This window comes from Schistocerca gregaria, chromosome 1, assembly GCF_023897955.1.
Source record: "Schistocerca gregaria isolate iqSchGreg1 chromosome 1, iqSchGreg1.2, whole genome shotgun sequence".
Classification (NCBI taxonomy): Eukaryota; Metazoa; Arthropoda; class Insecta; order Orthoptera; family Acrididae; genus Schistocerca; species Schistocerca gregaria.
The window spans coordinates 1,103,046,968-1,103,067,494 of NC_064920.1; the positions used below are offsets into that span (position 1 = coordinate 1,103,046,968).

Genomic DNA, 20,527 nt, shown 5'->3' on the forward strand with positions numbered 1-20,527 from the left:
CGAGATAACAGATATTAAGGTGCGGACAAAAGCAACGTAGTCGATTTTCTGTTTGCGAATGAAAGAGGAAAGGGAGAGATTAATGGTGCTGAGAAGCACCCTCCATAGCGCTTGCAATGTGTAGAAAGGCTCTTTTAATAGGAAAATAGTGCAGGACATTATAAAAGGAAAACGTTATACAAAATGCTTTTGCACAAGCGGAAAAAGGAACGTATGTTGACCACGATCTACAAAATAGGTTATAGCGGGCTTGTTATTTCTAAAATCAAAAGAAAAAGAAAAACAACAACCAGGTAATTTAAAAACAACTGAACTGTCTTTATACCTGAAATTTTCAATGCTGAAATCTTTGAAAACAATAAAAAGAATAGAGGAAATGTGTATTTGACGGACATACATAACAGTGGATGGTATGGACAATTATAAAATTGCTCATACTATCCACTGTTATGTATGTCCATTCCCTCTTTAAACTCGCTGCATGCAGATGTTGTTGTGAAATCCTACCATCGTAAACACATACGCACGGAGGGGTTAGCTGATGACGTATTCGTCTCGCCTGTATCTTTGGCTTTCATGACATCTTGACGTCTACACCCGTTACGACTTCGTTGCGGAATTTTGAGTTACGTATTCCCAAACTGGAGAGTGTTAAGTACAGGAATTCCACCGGATGGTCTTTCCCACCGTTACCTGGACATTTCCTAACCACAGCAGCCTCAGTAGGCGGAGACATGAGTCTGTCCGTGGCTCACAGCAACGGCCTCCCTTATGAATGAGTCGGCCGCGGTAGAAAGCGAGATTTCCATCCGGACACAAGCCGGCTGCCGGTCGCAACGGTGCCGTGTGTGCGTCACGCGTGCGTCAGCTGTTTAACCGCCACAAATGGCTGGGCTGCAACCCGCCCTGGAACGGTCGTCTCCGGGAAGGCGGAAAGGTGGATAGATTGGCAATGTCAGGACACGTCCAGTATCCTTATAAAACTGATCCACGATCGAATCAAACTACTACTACTAATCCTTAATATACATCTGTGCATTCTTCACAAAGAAACCGTAGCTTTCGACAGGATTTCACTTTAACAGCCCATATCTCAGTGCTGTGATTCAAAACTGTTATATTTATACTGTATATAAATATCCAAAACTTAAAAACTCCTCAACAGATTGTTAATATGTGCTGTTTTGTTTTTATTATGTTGGGTGTTCATTATTGTAGCCCCGTTGTAAGTGATTTTCAGGACTACTTTCAAATTTGTTTCGCCAAGTTGTCAAAGTTTTCTGCCCCAGACGCAGATATTACATCATCTGCAACAGCAAAGTAGCTAACACGTATTTCTTACTCGTGTTCCCTGTTGAAGGGTCCCAAAACTATGCCTAGCATTGCTGATTACGGCTCTGACTCCTTCAATTCTTAATTTCTTGCTGTCTTGTTGGTTTCTTGTGGAAGTTATAGTACTGATGTATATACTCTTCGGTACGCTAACGTAAGTTGAATGAATACATGGCAGTTAAAACAGCGTTTGCTGAAATTAAGTCACAGTTTATTTCAAGATGATGGAGCACAGCAGTAAGCCGTCTTTCCCTTTCAGGCTTTATTAAAGCTAATATAGATTTCGGCTAGTGCCTAGCCATTATCAGTGCACTATTACATGTTTTCAATGATGCCCTAGTACGCCAGCCCCCTGTTTTTCGAGGTTCTGTCGAACTTCATCCAAGAGTGGTCTTGAATGAACTGTGACAAAAGCCCAAAAAATAGGGGACTGAAGTACTAGGACATGTATTGAAACCACGAAGTAGTGCACTGACAATGGCAGGGTAGAAGCCGAAATGTAGATTTGCTTTAATAAAGCTTGAAAGGAAAGGACGACTGATTGATCTGCTCCATCGTTTTGAAAGTCATACAACAGTCGTTGAGTGCATTCCACGTTCCTAATGGAAGGTAACTCGTTGCTCCATCGTTTTGAAAGTCATATCACAGTCGTTGAGTGCATTCCGCGTTCCTAATGGAAGGTAAGTTGTTGCTCCATCGTTTTGAAAGTCATATCACAGTCGCTGAGTGCATTCCACGTTCCTAATGGAAGGTAACTTGATCACAGTGTATTGATCAGCGCCCACTCCCACCTCTGGACGTAACTTACCGTTTCCCACTTTTAAAGTGTTACAGATGCCTACGTTTTTAATAATAATTACAATAAAATATACATGTTTTAATATAATTATATTTTTTACGTTAGTACACTGTACATCGCTTTAGCATAACGTCCATGGCACTACCAACGCAGACGTTGACACAATCTGCGACAACACTGCTTAATTACCGAAAAATCAGAAGGCGTGTATGGACTATATAAGGCCACCACATGAGCGATTTTGACAGCCAGTTGCTCCTGACGAAGACGATGGTGGTAATTGTCGAAAGCTCGAGGTTTCACCCTGAACTGACGCGGCAAGAAGTCCCAGAATGTTTTATGCAGCAGTGCCGTCACGAAAGACGTCGTTCTCGAGTAACTATACTAGCACAACACTTTCACTGCTTTGGCAGTGCCATAATTTTCACAGTATACACTGAAGAGCCAAAGAAACTAATAAGGTGTAGGGCCCCCGCGAGCACACAGAAGTGACGCAACACGACGTGGCATGGACTCGACTAATGCCTGAAGTAGCACTGGAGGTAATTGACACCGTGAATCCTGCAGAGCTGTCCATAAATCCATAAGAGTACGAGGGGGTGGATATCTCGTCTGAACGGCTTGCAAGGCATCTCAGATGTGTTGAATAATGTTCATATCTGGCGAGTTTGATGATCAACGGAAGTGTTTAAACTCGAAGAGTGTTCCTGGAGCCACTCTGTAGCAATTCTGGACGTGTGGGATATCGTATTGTCCTGTTGGAATTTCCCAAGTCCGTTGGAATGCGCAATAGACATGAATGGATGCAGGTGATCAGACAGGATGTTTACGTACGTCTCATCTGTCAGAGTTGTGTCTAGACGTATAAGGGGTCCCGTATCACTCCAACTGCACATGCACCATGTGGTATGAACGTTCGATACCACACTTGTTAGGGGTTGCAGTTATTGACCGCGGTCTGGCCTAGTATCGCTGAACTCGCGAGTCGAGACTAGCGCCGCTCCGCGACTTGCAATAAGACTAGCGTGCGCCCGGCCACTCTTCCTCGGGACATCAAGTAGAAAAGTAGTGTACTGTAGCCTTCAGCTGATAGGAATCAACCTCTAACAAGGCGCTTAGTTTAAGTATGGTCTCTGTTTGTAATTATATTCCTCCAGACTGTGAAGACTCCTGTACCACCCATTAAGTACAATATATTATTTTTTTACCAACAGCTTCTAATTATTTTAGTCGTTGCAGACCCAGATGATGCAGCCAGCTCCTTATCGACTTCACTGACAAACCTTCTGTATCTGCAAAGAAGAGATTTGTATGTTTCTATTTAGCACCGGCCACCAGTCATTCACATTGGCGACGATTCGTTCGTCGTCACCATAACACCGCACACCATTACAGAGCCTCTACCAGCTTGAATAGTCGCCTGCTGACATGCAGGGTCCATGGACTCTTAAGGTTGTCTACATACCCATACACGTCCATCCGCTCGATATAATTTGAAACAAGACTCATCCGACCAGGCAACATGTTTCCAGTCATAAGCAATCCAACGTCGGTGTTGACGGGTCCAGGCGAGGCGTAAAACTTTGTGTCGTGCAGTCATCAAGGGAACACTCGTAGGCCTTCGGCCCCGAAAGACCATATTGATGATATTTCGTTGAATGGTTCGCACGCTGACACTTGTTGATGGTTCGTAGCTCGTGGTCATGCGGTAGAGTTCTCGCTTCCCGCGCTCGGGTTCGATTCCCGGCGAGGTCAGGGATTTTTTCTGCCTCGTGATGACTGGGTGTTGTGTGATGTACTTAGGTTAGTTAGGTTTAAGTAGTTCTAAGTTCTAGGGGGCTGATGACCATAGATGTTAAGTCCCATAGTGCTCAGAGCCAGCCACTTGTTGATGGCTCAGCATTGAAATCTGCAGCAGTTTCCTTAAGGATTGCGCTTCTGTCACGCCGAACAATTCTCTTCAGTCGGCCGGCCGGAGTGGCCGAGCGGTTCTAGGCACTTCAGTCTGGAACCGCGCGAACGCTATGGTCAAAGATTTGAGGTCTGATGGCCTCAGATGTTAAGTTCCATAGTGCTCAGAGCCATTTTGAACCATCTCTTCAGTCGTCGTTTGCCTCGTTCTTGCAGGATCTTTTGCGGGCCGTAGTGATATTGAAAATTTGATGTTTTACCGGATTCCTGATATTCACGGTACACTCGTACGGAAAAATCGCTGCTTCATCACTACCTCGGAGGTGCTGCGTCCCGTAGCTCGTGCACCGACTATAACACAAAGCTCAAACTCACTGAAATCTTGATAACGTGTCATTGTAGCAGTAGTAACTAATCGAACAATTGCGCCAGACACTTGTCGTCTTACAGAGGTGTTGCCGACCGCTGCGCCGAATTCTGTTTGTTCATATATCTCTCCATTTGAATATGCATGCCTTTGGCGTTTCAGGGTAGAGTCCAAATGTGGACTTGCCGCTCTAAGAAAATGGGGTCGTTGTATTGTGGTGACGTTTTGTTGGGGTGGAGTACCGCTCTTGGCGCATTTGGCGCGCTGCAGTATATTGTGGAAGGAGCTACTGGCGCTCGTAGCGGAGGGGGCAGAACCAGTTTGCGGAGGAGGATTCTGCCGCCAGCCGCATTCCTGGGGGCGGGCGGCGTCGGCGTCCAAGGACAATGCGAGGCGCAGAGAGGACCGAGGCCTGCGGCCGGTTCACCGGGCGAAGGACGCGCCTGCCCGCCTTTGTGTCGCAATCGCTCGCCCGCGTCTGCACGCCACGCCGCTGACCCACGCGAGGAAGCTGCATTCTAACGTCGCATCTCCAGCAAGGAGGATCAATCAGCAGCGACTGAATTAGTTATACCAGCAACATCTGTTCTTCTGGATGCGGCAGGACACAAAATTGTCATTTCCCTTGTAGACATGCTGCGTACCGTATCTTCGTCTACATTTATACTCCACAAGCCGCTTTACAGTGTATGGCGGAGAGTCCTTCGGATATGATGTAGATGTTGTAGTGAATGAGTGAACACTGACTGTACGTCACGGACACTCTGCGTCCGCGTTTGTTACCTCTCATGCGACAGTACTCGTGCCATTTTTCAACAGGACAATGCTCTTCCACACATGGGCTGTTCCTCTCTTAAATGCATGCGTGTTGTCCAGGCACTCCCGTCTGTAGCACGATCCCCAGACCTGTCTCCGGTAGAACATCTGTGGGACCAGCACGGGCATTAATTATGTCCCAGTGTCATTATGTAGGCTATGAAGGTCCATTTACGAGAATTGTGAACCAGTTTGCCTCTGGAGAGAATACAGTGGTTTTATGACACTCTTCCCAATCCATCAGTGCATGCATCCATGCCAGAGGAGGTGCAGCGCTATACTGATAGGGGGACTCATACTGCCAAGTTCTTTGTAAATTTGACTCGATTTTGTAATTACTGAAATAACATCACATACCCTTTCCAACAGTGAAATTTAATTACGTTTTCTCCTCTCCGTCTTGGGGGACTCACGTTTTTTCTCAGGCAGTATATTCGCACCAACACTGCATGGGCATATTTCGTCATTTTTCGTAATATGCTCTATTGCAGTATGACACTGGCTTGCCTTCACGATCACTACGCTCGAATGACTGCAGTAAATAAATCTGCTTCACATGTTCGGGGCTTTTTATGAGTGTCCATTCAGAGGCGAAGCAGTTTAGTTGCAAAAGATTGTGCGGTCCTCTTGACGTGTTGTCTGTTCGTATTCGTGTCAGGATCTTCTGCGGACGGCCGTTTGGTGATTTCTCTGACGTTTTGCCAGCAAGTGTAGCTAGTGTTAAAAACCTGTGACCTGGTGAAGAGACACTTCAGATGAAGTATTGTCGAGCATGGTGTTTCTGGCATATATCCGCAGAGCGACGGAGAGAATCGGGCGTACATTATACAAACATGACGAAAACACTGTACTCAAACGGACCAAGAAGATCATAGTGTGTCTCTGATCAGCAGCGCACAAAGTCGTAGTGTTGCGAGTATACCACATACCGAGTAAAAGTACATAAGTACATGAAACTTCCTGGCAGATTAAAACTGTGTGCCGGACCGAGACTCGAACTCGGGATCTTTGCCTCTCGCGGGCAAGTGCTCTACCATCTGAGCAACACACACGACTCACGCCCCGTCCTCACAGCTTTATTTCAACCAGTACCTCGTCTCCTACATTCCAAACTTTACAGATGCTCTCCTGCGAACCTTGCAGAACTGCCACTCATGATGGTACAACCGGACGACCTATCAGCACCAGGATCACTGAACATAAACGCCATCACAGACTGGGACAGATAAAGAAATCGACATTGGTGTAAATGCCCTGTGTGAGACCAACCGACTTATAAAATTTGTCGAGACACGTTCTAGCTGTGGAAAAGAACTGCCACGTTCTTCGGAATTCACAAATATAACAGAGTAAGCAGGAAAGAGGAAAGTCTCAAGACAAACGGAACCTGGATTCCCCCGCAGCAGCAAACGACCGTCGCAGCTAATAAGAGGGAAATTACCGAGGTAATAATCAGTTAAAAACCGTCAGACTACATATGAGCCCCGGCCGCCGACACGACACCAGTCGATAGTGTGAATCTTGACAGTGCTAGGCACTCGTGCAGGCAAAAGGTTAGAAAAAAAAAGAAATCAAAACGAACGTAGGTCGAAGATCTGTATTTAGACGCAGTTAATATTACATGTCACGTCAACCTGTTCATAGTTGACACGGTTGTGTTATTCGGGAAACATCTCCAAAATATAACTAGATCCTAACAGGCGCCGGCCGGTTTGGCCGAGCGGTTCTAGGCGCTTTAGTTTGGAACCGCGCGATCACTACGGTCGCAGGTTCGAATCCTGCCTTGGGCATGGATTTGTGTGATGTCCGTAGGTTAGTTAGGTTTAAGTAGTTCTAAGTTCTATGGGACTGATGTCCTCAGATGTGTCCCATAGCGCTCAGAGCCACTTGAGCCATCCTAACAGGCTCTCAATCTAGTCGCAAGAGTTCTCCTAAAACAAGATAAATGGAGGCTATGTCCCCTACGAAACGTCCAACTGAAGTAACTTTTATCTTCTCGGCTAATGCATTGTACTTGTAGTTCAAGGCACCATATAAATTTATGATAATAATTTACAGTAATTGTGGAAACAAAATGGAGCGATCAAATAGGTTGTGATGAAGGAAGCAGCAGTCACTATTCGTTTTTGGGATACTGGGGAACTGTGGGTCGTCTACAGAGCAGTTGGCTTATAACACGATGCCCAACTGGGTTCCTGCTGACGTGACGTCGTGTACCTCTGGACCTCTGACTGGACTTAGAGGCTATGAAAGAAAACCAACTGGAGAGTATAGTGGCCAGAAATGTTGAAAAATCTGAAATGATAGGGACTAGAAACAAGGTGGGTATTACGGCATAGTAACCTCTTGGGTGGTTCGATTCGACAAGGCTGAAGTTTTAAGTTTCTTGTATTCACATTAATCTGTGCTTACGCAGTTGAACCCATGATAGGTTGAAGCGGTTTTACGATTGTGGCAGAAGGCTGAGGTAAGAGTCGTTTTATACTGAACAACGAAATAAAGAATACAGCTGAAAGCAAACTTTGTTTCACGCAGTAAACTCAGCAGCAAGGCGTAAGCTCCTGCTATTACCCAATCTGCTATGAGTCAAGTTAGACTATTTCAGATACTTGTCTGGCTATATATCATGAATTCCCGTATGCCATTTGTAGAGGGTGGTTATAGTTTAAGTGCAGCTTCTCACAGAGGTCCAAGTTGGGCTGTAATTTTCGTATGGCAGCGAATCTTGGTAGATATTATAGTGCGTTAATACGCAACCGGTTTGCGATGTAAAACAATTGGTTCCAGTTTTGGCCACCAAGGGCAAAAGTGACGCTATGTATGCAAAAAAGACGTATAGAAACGTTTACATATGTAATGAATTAGGAACGGGACGTGGGCAGAAAAGATCAAACAACTGCGAAAAGTATAAAGCTTATTGTTAACTGCCGCTTACACAATTTGTTCAATATGAGCAGCGATGACATCGACGAGATGCTGCATAGCGCCCGATTTGCAGATTGGAGCCAATTTTTCCAGCGTAAATCGGTTTTGCAGTTCTACATATACATCTACATGGTTACCCTGCAATTCACACTTAAGTGCCTGGCAGAGGGTTCATCGAACCATTTTCTTACTACTTCTCTACCATTCCACTCTCGAACGGCGCTTGGGAAAAAGAAACACCTAAATCTTTCCGTTCGAGCTCTGATTTCTCTTATTTTATTATGATGATCATTTGTCCCTACGTAGGTTGGTGTCAACAAAATACTTTCACATTCGGAAGAGAAAGTTGGTGATTGAAATTTGGTAAACAGATCTCGCCGCAAAGACAACCGCCTTCGTTTCAGTGACTGCCACCCCAACTCGCGTATCATATCAGTGACACACCCCTATTGCGCGATAATACGAAACGACTGCCCTTCTTTGCACTTTTTCGATGTCCTCCGTCAATCATACCTGGTAAGGATCCCATACCGTGCAGCAATATTCCAGCAGAGGACGGACAAGTGTAATGTAGGCTGTCTCTTTAGTGGGTTTGTCGTTTCTTCTAAGTGTTCTGCCAACAAAGCGCAGTCTTTGTCTCGCCTTCCCCACAATATTATCTATGTGGTCTTTCCAGTTAAGTTGCTCGTAATTGTAATTCCTAGGTATTTAGTTTAATTGTCAGCCCTTAGATTTGTACGATTTATCATATACCCCAAATTTATTGAACTTCTTTTAGTACCCATGTGGATGACCTCGCACTTTTCTTTGTTTAGCGCTAATTGCCACTTTTCGCACCATACAGACATTCTTTCTAGATCATTTTATAATTGGAATTGATCGTCTGATGATGTTACTAGACCGTAAATTACAGCGTCATCTGCAAACAATATAAGGGGGCTGCTCAGATTATCACCTAGATCATTTATGTAAATCAGGAACAGCAGAGGGCCTATGACACTACCTTGCGGAACGACAGATATCACTTCCGTTCTACTCGATGATTTACCGTCTATCACTACGAACTGTGACCTCTCTGGGATGAAATCACTAATACAGCCACCAACTGAGACGATACTCCATATGCACGAAATTTGATTAATAGTCCCTTGTGAGGAACGGTATCAAAGGCCTTCTGGAAATCTAGGAATACAGAATGGATCTCAGATCCGTTGTCGACAGCACTCATTACTTCATGGGAATAAGGAGCTAGCTGTGTTGCACAGGAACTATATTTTCTGAATCCGTGTTAGTTATGTATCAATAAGTCATTTTCTTCAAGGTGATTCATAATGTTCGAGTACAGTATATGCTCCCAAATCCTTCTGCAAACTGAGGTCAGTGATTCGGGTATGTAATTCAGTGGGTTAATCCTATTTCTTTTCTTGAATATTGGTGTGCCCTGTACTACTTTCCAGTCTTTAGGAACAGACCTTTCGTAAAGCGAGCGGTTATACATGATTGCCAAGTTTCGCTGACATACGATTATTACAGTCCACGCTGCACCTCCGTGATAGCTATACTTCAATTATAATCACCCTGTACATTGTGTGCAAAAGTAAGATTAATTACTGTAGTGCGTTAGGGCCATAAACAGCCACTTTCACTGAAGTATGGAGGGCATCTTTAATACCAGAGTAAAAATACGTAACCATTCATGCAGTCAGGACCGGTTCGCAGCACGGTAACTTTGATGTAAAAAGAAGTGTGTTACAGACGCAAAATAATTCACAAATGAAGTGTGATTTTCAAATTTTAAATTAGCGCCCTTTCTTTGAAAAATCTTCCTGGACTAAAACAGCGCCTGAGTCGTGGTAAAAGAGCAAGAATTTAGGTCGCCAGGCATGTGTTGGAGAAACGTGATGGATACCTTCTACATCTGAAGCTCGAGAGATCTGACGCGGGGAAAAAAAATTCTCATTTCGCACGCTCTCACGACTCCCGCGTGATATGTCCCTGCGAAATGAGTTCTTGCCAGCGTTTAATTAGAAATTAGCTACCGCGGGACTAGGGCGGTGATGCTGTGGGAACGCGAAAAGTGGTGTCGGTGTGGGCAGTGGGGGGAGGGAGGGGGGCAAGAAGCTTTTCCGTGCTCCTGCAGTCCGTGCTGCTGGACGCTCTCGTAATACACGCTGTAGAGACGGGCCTGCAGGAGACTCAGTTGCCAAGTGGGGCGATGCCCTTTTACCGGCGAGGGATTCACTCTGAAGTTATTTTCCTCCACGCTCCCGACAAAGTGAGTTGCGACACCGCGTGGAACAAAGCTAGGACATTCCCCCGTTCCCAGGAGTTCAACAAAACACGTGACGCACGCCTGTGGCCTCTCGTAGCGAGAGATATCTGGAGGACGTGTGTGTGTGCATGTGTGTCTGTGAGAGAGTGACGCTCGCCTGACCCGCATGTTCGCTCGATGCGTGCGGGCGTCCTTGGAGCGGAGCTGCCTGTCGGCTCTCGCAGCGTTCCCACCGGTGCGTCTGCAGTCCCAGTTCAGCAGGTGATGTACGTGCTGTATCCTCGAAAGGCGACACAAATATTCTGCTTGGCCCACTCGCAAGGAAGCCTCATGGCAAGAGACCACCAATGGCCGAGACTCACACCGTATAGTTCGAATAAGCCATCCAAAGCAGATTGTCTAACGGTTCCTCATTGACGTGTTAGTCTTACGTTACCTCTCGCATATAGCGCCGATTGACCGTACCCCAAAATATTATACTTTATGATAGGTTTGCATGTACAGTAATAACTGGTACCCGAAACGAAGTGGGCGTAAAAGCTCAACGTGTGTCGATTGGTCATGCAACCCACATATAAGTCATAGCCACAATGAAATTTTCACTCTGCAGCGGAGTGTGCGCTTATATAAAACTTTCTGGCACATTAAAACTGTGTGCCAGACCGAGACTCGAACTCGGGACATTTGCCTTTCGCGGGCAAGTGCTCTACCAACTGAGCTACCCAAGCACGACTTACGCCCCGTCCTCACAGCTTTACGTCTGCCAGTACCTCGTCTCCTACCTTCCAAACTTTACAGAAGCTCTCCTGCGAACCTTGAAGAACTAGCAGTCCTGAAAGAAAGGATATTGCGGAGACATGGCTTAGCCACAGCCTGGGGGATGTTTCCAGAATGAGATTTTCACTCTGCAGCGGAGTGTGCGCTGATATGAAACTTCCTGGCAGATTAAAACTGTGTGCCGGACCAAGACTCGAACTCGAGAACTTTGACTTTCGCGGGCAAGTGATCTACCAACTGAGCTACCCAAGCACGACTCACGCCCCGTCCTCACAGCTTTACATCTGCCAGTACCTCGTCTCCTACCTTCCAAACCTTACAGAACCTCTCCTGCGAACCTTGTAGCAGTTGCCCGCGAAAGGCAAAGGTCCCGAGTTCGAGTCTCGGTCCTGCATACAGTTTTAATCTGCCAGGAAGTTTCAAGTCATAGCCAGTTACCCTCCATATAAATGTAATATTGAAAGCAAAGAGGAGGCAGGTTAGGGTTTAACGTTTCGATGACAACGAGACAATTAGAGACGGACCACAAGCTCGACTAGAACAAAGGTGAGGAAGGAAATGGCCTGTGTCCTTTACAAAGAAAACATCTCAGTATTTGATCTCATCGATTTATGGAAACCACATTGATCTGAAGCCTGATCGTCATTTATGCGTGTCTAGTAGCTGAATCACTGCACCACCTCATTCTATCTACATTTTCGTGGCATTCCCCGGCTCACTGATAGTTATATTAGTGTGATGAATTCCGTTACCAACAGAATTTCAAGATTGGGATACTTTAACCAAGGTTCTTGTGTAACAGTGTCTGATTTGTATCACCAATATAAGAACTTTAACTACTCTATCAACAGAGTTTCTGACGTTCATTATAAAGAGTTAATATATGTTTCCTCATTAAATGAAATGAAACCACTCCATAACTAGTCAATAAAATTAAAATTTATTAATAACGACGCGATTGGATGTTGCAATGGTGCAGAAATTATTTGCACCTTATGACGATGCCTCCCTTAAGATGGAAGCTCACGAAGCGGTAGTGTTTTCAAGAGTACTTACACATCGTACACGGCCATTATTATTTCTTTTGAAGCTGAACCAGTTTTGTCGAAATTCTGAATACACTTTAGTCTGCGTGTAACGAAGGAGTTCTAGCATTTTGTGCTGCGGTCCACAGCTGAAAGACAACGTGTCCGCCACTGATTCACAGTTTGACGCATTTTCCGCGACATCTGCTGTCGCTGTAGCATTCCCAATATCAGTTCCCGTTTCCCTGAGGCACCCTGTAACTGGAAGACATGGCGTAAAGCGCCCGGGGGCGTTCGTGTCAAGAAGATTCGGACAACGTATCGCTTCCTCCCACATAAATCATCGCGACGAGAAGATAAGAGAGCATAGAGCTCATACGGACCCTTTCCGACAGTCGTTTTTCCCATCCACCATTCGTGAATCGAACAGGGAAGGGAACAAGCGATAGTCGTACCGGAAGCACAACAAGCAAAGTACAGATGTAAGAAGGCAAGGCGATAAGTACTGGCAATTTTTTCTGCTCAACAGGTTAAGAGCAATTATAGCACAATGACACTACTTAATCTCATTGTTGTTCCTGTGCGTTCGGTGTGATGGTTCAGTGAGCAACTCCATTCATTGTAATTTCATAGCATTTTATTATGAATGACCTGCTCTCTGTGCGCGCCAAGGAGGAAATGGTAGAGATCATTCATTTTCTGTGCTCTTAATGGTCTAAAACTGCGAAAATTGTTCGCAGGATGCAGCTACAGAATGGTGATAACTGTCTCAATGAACGAAAATTTACAAGTGAACAAATCGCTTTAAAAAAGGAAGGAGGGGAGTCTGTCTGTGTCGCAGAGCACTGGAGTAGGATATCCATTTCGAAAACGGACCGGGACAGCGAGACAACTTAGCGAATGATTCGTGATGCTCATGGGCCCGACATTGTAGCAGTTAAGTATCTGCAGTTGTCCACGAATTTCTGAAGTAACGCAGACAGATGAACACGAACATGGGCTTGGAAATTTCGAAATAACATTTCAGGTGTTTGGGAAACCAAAGGGAATATTTTACCTGTCTCATAACAGGCATTAAGCACCACAGAGTGAACGGCAGAGCATAGTTTGGAAACATACATCCCCGCCTACTGCACAAAAAGGTCAAACGCCAACCTTATGAAGGACTGTTGATAACCACAGTATTCCGGGATGTGAAAGTTCACTGGTGATTTGTTACACCGCTAAAGTCAACAGTGACAGCTACTGGGAGCTCCTGCGAGAGCTGAAACACAAAATATAAACGAAGAATAGAAGGGAACTTTTGAAAAGTGTGACTTTGCTTCAGGTAATTCTCGCTCTCACGCAACTGGGAAAGCTATCTAACGCGTCCAAAATCTTGGTTCTGACCGCTGGAGCATCTAGCGCGCAGCACAGACCTACCTCCGAATGATTTTTACCTTTTCGTTGCGAAGGCGGGAACATTGAGTGAATTCGAGTTTTTGTCGGATGACGAGATTCTGGAGGCAGTGCAAGAGTAGATGTACCAGGTGCCTCAAAGATTCTTCTAGGTCGGAATTAGGGAGCTTGAAAAGAGTTGGACCAAGTGCGTAGGGTTGATGGGAATTCGCGTAGAGGAATGATGTAAACTGGGATGTTATTTTCCCAATAAAAAGTGTGTTTTAATTATGTTTTACTTGCTCTCGAAGATCAGTAAATTAAGTAGTAACAGATTCTGGTGTACAGACAACAGTTTTTTATACTGTAAGTAAGAGGATGTAGTGCTTACCGTTCCACCATATTCTCGTCTGTGAGCTGGTAAGAAGCTGTTGTACAAGCGAAACGCAGAGTGTACAGGATCACCGCCGAGGTCCTCGCAAGTGCTTGAGACACCTCAGGTACACAAAGCCGGCGGAACACGACTTGGAGGACCTTCGTCGGCGACTCGGTCCTTGGCGCGAGCGGAGTGCCTTCGCTTGTACCGGCCTGCCTCAGCTCTTCCGGACAAGGAGGGCCTTCCTGCGGACTGGCCACGGACGGAACAAGACGTCGTTGCCACGTCACAGCCCCTCTGGCTCAGTACTTGTTATCGCCAGGGATTGAGACTGATTAGCATCGTGGTGGTGAATGGAGAGCAAGTTCCTGATAATGCATGTTTGTGTATTTCGTGTAACCTATAAGCATCTGAGCATCGCGAGGAACTAATAGTGTGTTCTTCCTTCGCAAATCTAGTAGCAACGTTCGTCAATATTTTACGACGTTTCGATGGGTTTCGTATTCACCAGAAAGGTTGGTTATGACATTAGAAGATACGTTACGAGATATAAATCACCCAATTTACTGAAAAATTATAAACCCTTTTGAAGCATTTTATTTTGATAGTAAATAATTTCTAATGTTCATTCAAGAACCGTTGTCGTAAGATCGGTTACCGTTTTAAATGGCAGCAACGCGAAAAGATAGATCTTGGCTATTTTAATCTCTAAAAATATTTGCAGGAAAAAGTATATTATTGCCTTTCTAGCTACCTTATGGAGCAATGGCCACCGACGAACCAACCGGGCCCGACCGACCACCGTCAGTGGCCTCATTTGGATGCGGTAATGGAGCGGTGGGGTCAGCCCACAGCATTCCCAGCCGATGGCCATCTAGTAGACCTGGTGCTGCTATGACTCGCTCATATAGATCCAAAAATTGGCATCACGAGGCTGAATGCGCCCCGATCCAATCTTCCTGCGAAGGAACAATCTTTAGTAGCACAGGGAATCGAACCCAGGTCCCCCAATCGGCAGTCAAACGCCCATTTATTTTATCTGTCTTTTGTCTTTTTCAGCCAGCTGTCCTGCACGGAAGTCACATGACAGCTTTCAAATCACATCAATGAGGAATTTTTCTCAGGATTTTTTAAATTTTATTTATTTACTTTAATTGCAGAAGGTGGCCAGTCCCCTGACCGAACACGCTGAGCTATCGTGCCGTTTCAATGAGAAACCTTAGTTCACCTTTAGGATTTGAAGTTTACTGTTAGTTCTGCGGCTCTGGAAGACTAGAAAAGTGCTTGTTGGCAGCAAGTAAATTCAGCGGGATAATTTTTGGACGCTGGAAATTATAAGTCGTCGTTTTCATTGGATTGGGGCTTATGGAGAAGTAATAAAAAATCTGACGTATCTACCGCTATAGTGTTGGCCGAAAGAGATCAGTATTTAAAGCACAGGACTCATATCTGACAGAACAAGGATTAATATCCTCATCGACCACTTTCACATAGCTTCTTTATGATCACCTTAAAATATTTGTGAGAGTATGCCGGCAAGATTTCTCACAAAAGACCTTTTCCGCCATCCTCCTTACCTATCGTTTTTGACGTCGACTGGTCGTTAATATTAGTTACTTAGCTGTATTAGTGTTAATGGATCGTGTTCAAGTCGCTGCGATGTGAAACGTGGAAAATAGTTTTCATAAATGATGTATTTCCCCAGTGAAAGTATGTGTTCATATAACGTGCAATCCCCACCTGTTAGAACTGTCACGTTTGTTTAAAGCTTTGGTTGCCTTCCACTAGCTACTAGTAAGTACTACACTAAGTATTACAGCAACCCACCTCTTCAGCAGATTTTTACTAGCATCTCGGTTTAAGAATTAATGTGAATTGTCTTAACGTGTAACCGTTTGGTTCGGTGCTACACTCTATGGTATTATGAGCAAGCTAGGCCGAAGAGTTCCGGTAAACTCTTGTTCCACCAAGAGCCTCAAGCTTACAGCCCATCCTCCGACAAAACTCCTTTAGTAGTACGCCCCGCTGAATGCTAAAAATTGAGATAGAGAGGGAGAGAGAGAGAGAGAGAGAAATATGACTGGGGCCTGTCACAACCTCCTTGTGCCAGATTAAATTATGTAGAATGGTGGCTATTTTTATTCATAGCATTATCTTTATAATCCCCAGTAACTATTTCTGGTTTTCAAAATTTGTTTGTTTCTTAACTTTTCTTTCAAATTTGTTAGATAAATTGTATGCTTTTGGAAGTATCTCACTTACTTATATTTTTGTTGCAAGTACTGACTCACAGTGGCTCGAATACAACCACTTTGTGGTTGGCAGTTTTGGCGGCATACAGACCACAAGACTTGCCAGTGGTCTACACGAACCTGGAGAAACGCCGACACGGCGAGCGCGTGGTATTCGAGAAAGAACTGCGAATGGGTGACGTCCGACCCTTTCACTCCGCTTGCTGGAACGCCAGTTAGAAAGTTATTTTAATCGACTTACAGGTTTAAGGTTTCCCGAGATTTGTTGAATGTACCGTACTTAAATATCAGTCGGTAACGACAGAGAATGACAAGTTATAACGTTATTTAACTTTTTTGGTTGATTAGCTGCTGGTATACACACCGTGTTGCCTACAGTTTGTGACGTAGATGGTACATCCGATGAATGAATGGTTGGGTTGGGTTGTTTGGGGAAGGAAACTAGACAGCGAGGTCATCGGTCTCATTGGATCAGGCAAAGAAGGGGAAGGAAGTCGGCCGTGCCCTTTCAAAGGAACCATCCCGGCATTTGCCTGGAGTGATTTAGGGAAATCACGGGAAACCTAAATCAGGATGGCCGGACGCGGGGTCGTACGCGGGACGCGGGGTCGTACTCCCGTATGCGGATGAATAAAGAAACTGTGTGCATACGGAGCAGATAATAGCTAAATAGCTAACATGGTGGTAACTGGCAAAAAAATACAGGTGTTTAATTATTGAGGAAAAGAAGTGAAGAATAGTATAAATATGCGTATGTAGAGATATGATATTAACATAAAATTTCTCGAGGTAAAGATTAAAGAATACGTTCTGACATGAATGCTTGCGGTTAGAACGGCTGACATTTTCATGGAGTGTTTGTTCAATAACTCAGTGTTTGTGGAAGGTGTCGTGTAAACTGTTAACACACGGGTGGACTTGAGCATTGTTTTTATGTAATGGCTGCACGAGTTTGAAAGCCTTGAGGGATGTTCCAACCGATGATAGATTAAAACTGATTTTTGAATGTGAATAAACGAGTGTTTAAAATGAGAAGCTAGCACTCGTCTGTGATTTGCTAGCTGTGCCCGCCTGTAGCTGTTTCATCTATATTATGTTACAGACAATGGAAGATATCGGATGGTATGAATGGACTTTATGCGAGGATTCGTGTTACGCCCTAGACGGCAGGATTACCGCAACTTGCATATGAAGGGCTTATTTCAGTAGTGGTACAAGTCCATTTTTGTTTATTCTGAGATACAGAGTCCTAAAGTTAAATGAGCGCTGAAAAATCTGCAGTTGAGATACCAGAAATATTCAATTATATATACTTCAGCGCTCATTTAACTTTAGGACTCTATTTCTCAGAATGACCATAATTGGACTTGTATCACTGTTAAAATAAGCCCTTCATGTAGCACTACGCCTAACAATTAGTAGCTCTCAGTGGGAAAAGACACTCAGTTGTATGTGCCCTTTTTTATATCTTTAGTCCATGATGATTCTGTAACTTGTTGTCTATTTCCTTGCGAGGGTAGGGGTGACACTAGTGGGAATTTAGTGTTTCGTCATGCTCGGTGTCTTGCAAAAGGTGATTTACTGGTCCAAACGGGGGGGGGGGGGGGGATATCTGAGACATCCTGTGGAAATGATTCAGTTATTAGTTGCCGTTGTGGGTGGGCAGCATTATGATGTATGTCAGGTTTCATGTACCAAATCTCAGTAAACCACGATTTTCTGACGAATGAATAGGAGAGGAGAGAAGTTCTGGTGGTAGGGGGGGGGGCGTTTATTGGGGGGGGGGGGGGGAGAAGAAAAGGGAGATAGAGGTTGGTGGTCAGCTTGCCTGGCTGTTATGCGAAGGACCCGAGTGCGATTCCTGGTACTGCCAACGATTTTTCCTAGGTGGGAGGAATGGATCGGGGAGCACTGAGCCTCATGATGCCAAATGAGGAGTCGCTTCAGTGAGAAGTAGTGGCTCCAGCGTCGTAAAAGCAGACTACAGGCTGGAGGGCCGTTTGCTGACCCCACGACCCTCCATACTGCATCTGAATAACGCGACTGGCAGAGGGTAACATGGCGATTGATGGGCCCCGATTTGCTATTTGCTGGTTGGGCCAGATGAGGCTCAGAGGACAAGGCAGGGCCGACCGGCCGCCGTGTCATCCTCTGCCATGTGGCATAATGTGGATGCGGTGTCGAGGGGCGTCGTGTCAGCACAGAGCGATTGCGGCCTTTGTCTGCTTTCCACACCTTGGAACGTAACTCCTCAGGTGGATTCGGTAGGCTGACTGAACCACCTTATACTATTTCCACCAACTAAAATGTCTGTGACGGTGCTGGGACTTGAACCCGGGTTCCCTGCCTGACTGCCAGGATAAGGTGACCGCTTTAACTTTAGTATATTGGATGTGCACAATTGCGGTGAAATCGTGGATAATAAAATGCACTATTTGTGAGGAGGTTCACATGTTAAATTTGTTGAACACCTTGGTGCGCAAGTAATCAGCACCGAAAATCCATACTGCTGTTGCTCATCCAACTTCTGCCTTATGTTAACAAGACGAACGTTGTCGCCCTTCGGTACTGCAGAGTTGTTGAGAGCCGTGTTAGATGCGACCAAGATGTCGTTCAGTCATAGTGACCCGACGAAATGGAGAGTTTTCATGACAGCCACAGCCTCTCTCTTGGTAAATTCATGATAAATTCGTGACAAAAACTGCATATTGGGAAGAGTGCGGTGTGATGTATGAAGTTGCCGTTTGTACGGACTTTGACTAAATAGCTTTCTTCCCTGTGTGGTGTTGCAGCCTCTGAAGAGCACGACCACGGACACAGCCACGGCCACGACCACGACGAGGAGCACGAGGAGGCGGTCACGACCGCTGCCACCGCGGCCTTCTCCGCCATCACTGACGCCGTCACCAGCCTAGTGATCGCTCGCTGACCTGTCGCTGTTTCTCCTGCGTAGGCGGCATCCTCGCCGTCGACTCCAATCGATCAGTTTCAGGGCGTGTCTAGTGGATCTATCTTGTGGACAGTTCTTGCTGTGATCGCTCGAATCGCTACCGTGCCATTGGAAGTAGGCAGACAGAGTTGACGAGTTCATCGGCTCGTTCCTATGGACATTTTTCGGTTTGGACAGTCACTTCCATGCACTCACGCCGGTGTTATTTCTGCTGTTTTATTTTCGTCAAATTTAAAAGTATCCTGCTGCCGGAGACGTCATTGTCATCATCAGCAGTAGAACGTCTGACACAGAACGTGTGAGGACTGTGCAAATAGCGTTTGTTACTCGACTGCCTTCGATCAACGAAGGACATTGGCATTACTGTGCCTTATACCAAAGAGCTAGTTTTTTTTATACACTGTACCTGATTAATGACCAGGTGACTGTTACATATGTGATATCTTGGAATCAAGTTATATTGAGTTCTAACAAATCAGTATTTGACATAATGAACGTATTTTTGTGTAACATTCGCAAAGGAATATATTTTTATGCTGAGTGGTAATCATGCGTAATTCGACAGTTATGACAAGATTCGTCTTACGTCACATTTGGTGCTGCTAAAGCTAAAGTGGTGTAGAAATTGACTGTGAACTACGGAATGCAGTGGCTGAGAATCTGAACTCCGTTCTTCATACCTCGCACAATAACTGATAATTTAGTGTGTTTTATGTAGGAGATGTGGGGAAGTAGTTACCCGTGTTGAACCGTATGATCCATTTTTGTCTCACTTGAGACAGTGATTGTGAAAAGCTAAAGCTGATTCGGATTAAGTGGTGAAAGTGTCGGTACTTGTTAAAACTAAGAAAAAAATGGCCAACATTCTGTTTGTCCATTAAGTGCCAAAGACTTCCAGTAATCAGATAATTATTAAAGCATGTTGATTTTCAATATGGTAAAAGTAACAAAAAAGACGCTAAAGTAACCAGTAAAAGATTGTAAACATTCTTGTATCCTAAGCTGATGTCCTAGGAGCTTTTAGTCACAGTGTAGCCAAACTTTGTATTTCAATAGTGTTTGTACAAAGTGTGGTAGCGAAATGTCATCGTAAACATATTTTAAAGTAAAATGCTATTTTTGAATGTTGTGTTTTTATTGTACGTATGTCCGTATGTCTTATAGAACATGAGATTGAAAAGAAAACAAACTCCATTTCCATTCCGCTCTTATACCAGTAATGCAAGGAACACAAATGAAAACCCCTGAAGCCATTATCACACATAAATCATGTTTAATTCGCACACTAAACGATTTGTACATTGCACAGCAGGCATGTCCAATACATAGCCCACATGTGGCTTGCATA

General features: G+C 44.8%; 1 protein-coding gene across 7 annotated transcripts in view; it reads left to right on the forward strand.

Annotated features, from left to right (window-relative positions):
* The window catches only part of LOC126282638 (uncharacterized), a 159,829-nt gene extending 139,526 nt beyond the window's left edge, over nt 1–20,303 (forward strand). For all 7 annotated transcript variants that reach the window (XM_049982215.1, XM_049982210.1, XM_049982214.1 and 4 more), the window contains one exon: nt 19,022–20,303. In XM_049982215.1, coding sequence (XP_049838172.1) covers nt 19,022–19,158 — 137 coding nt within the window. In that variant the 3' untranslated portion in view covers nt 19,159–20,303. The remainder of the gene's footprint in view (nt 1–19,021) is intronic.
* The last annotated feature ends 224 nt before the right edge of the window (nt 20,304–20,527 follow it).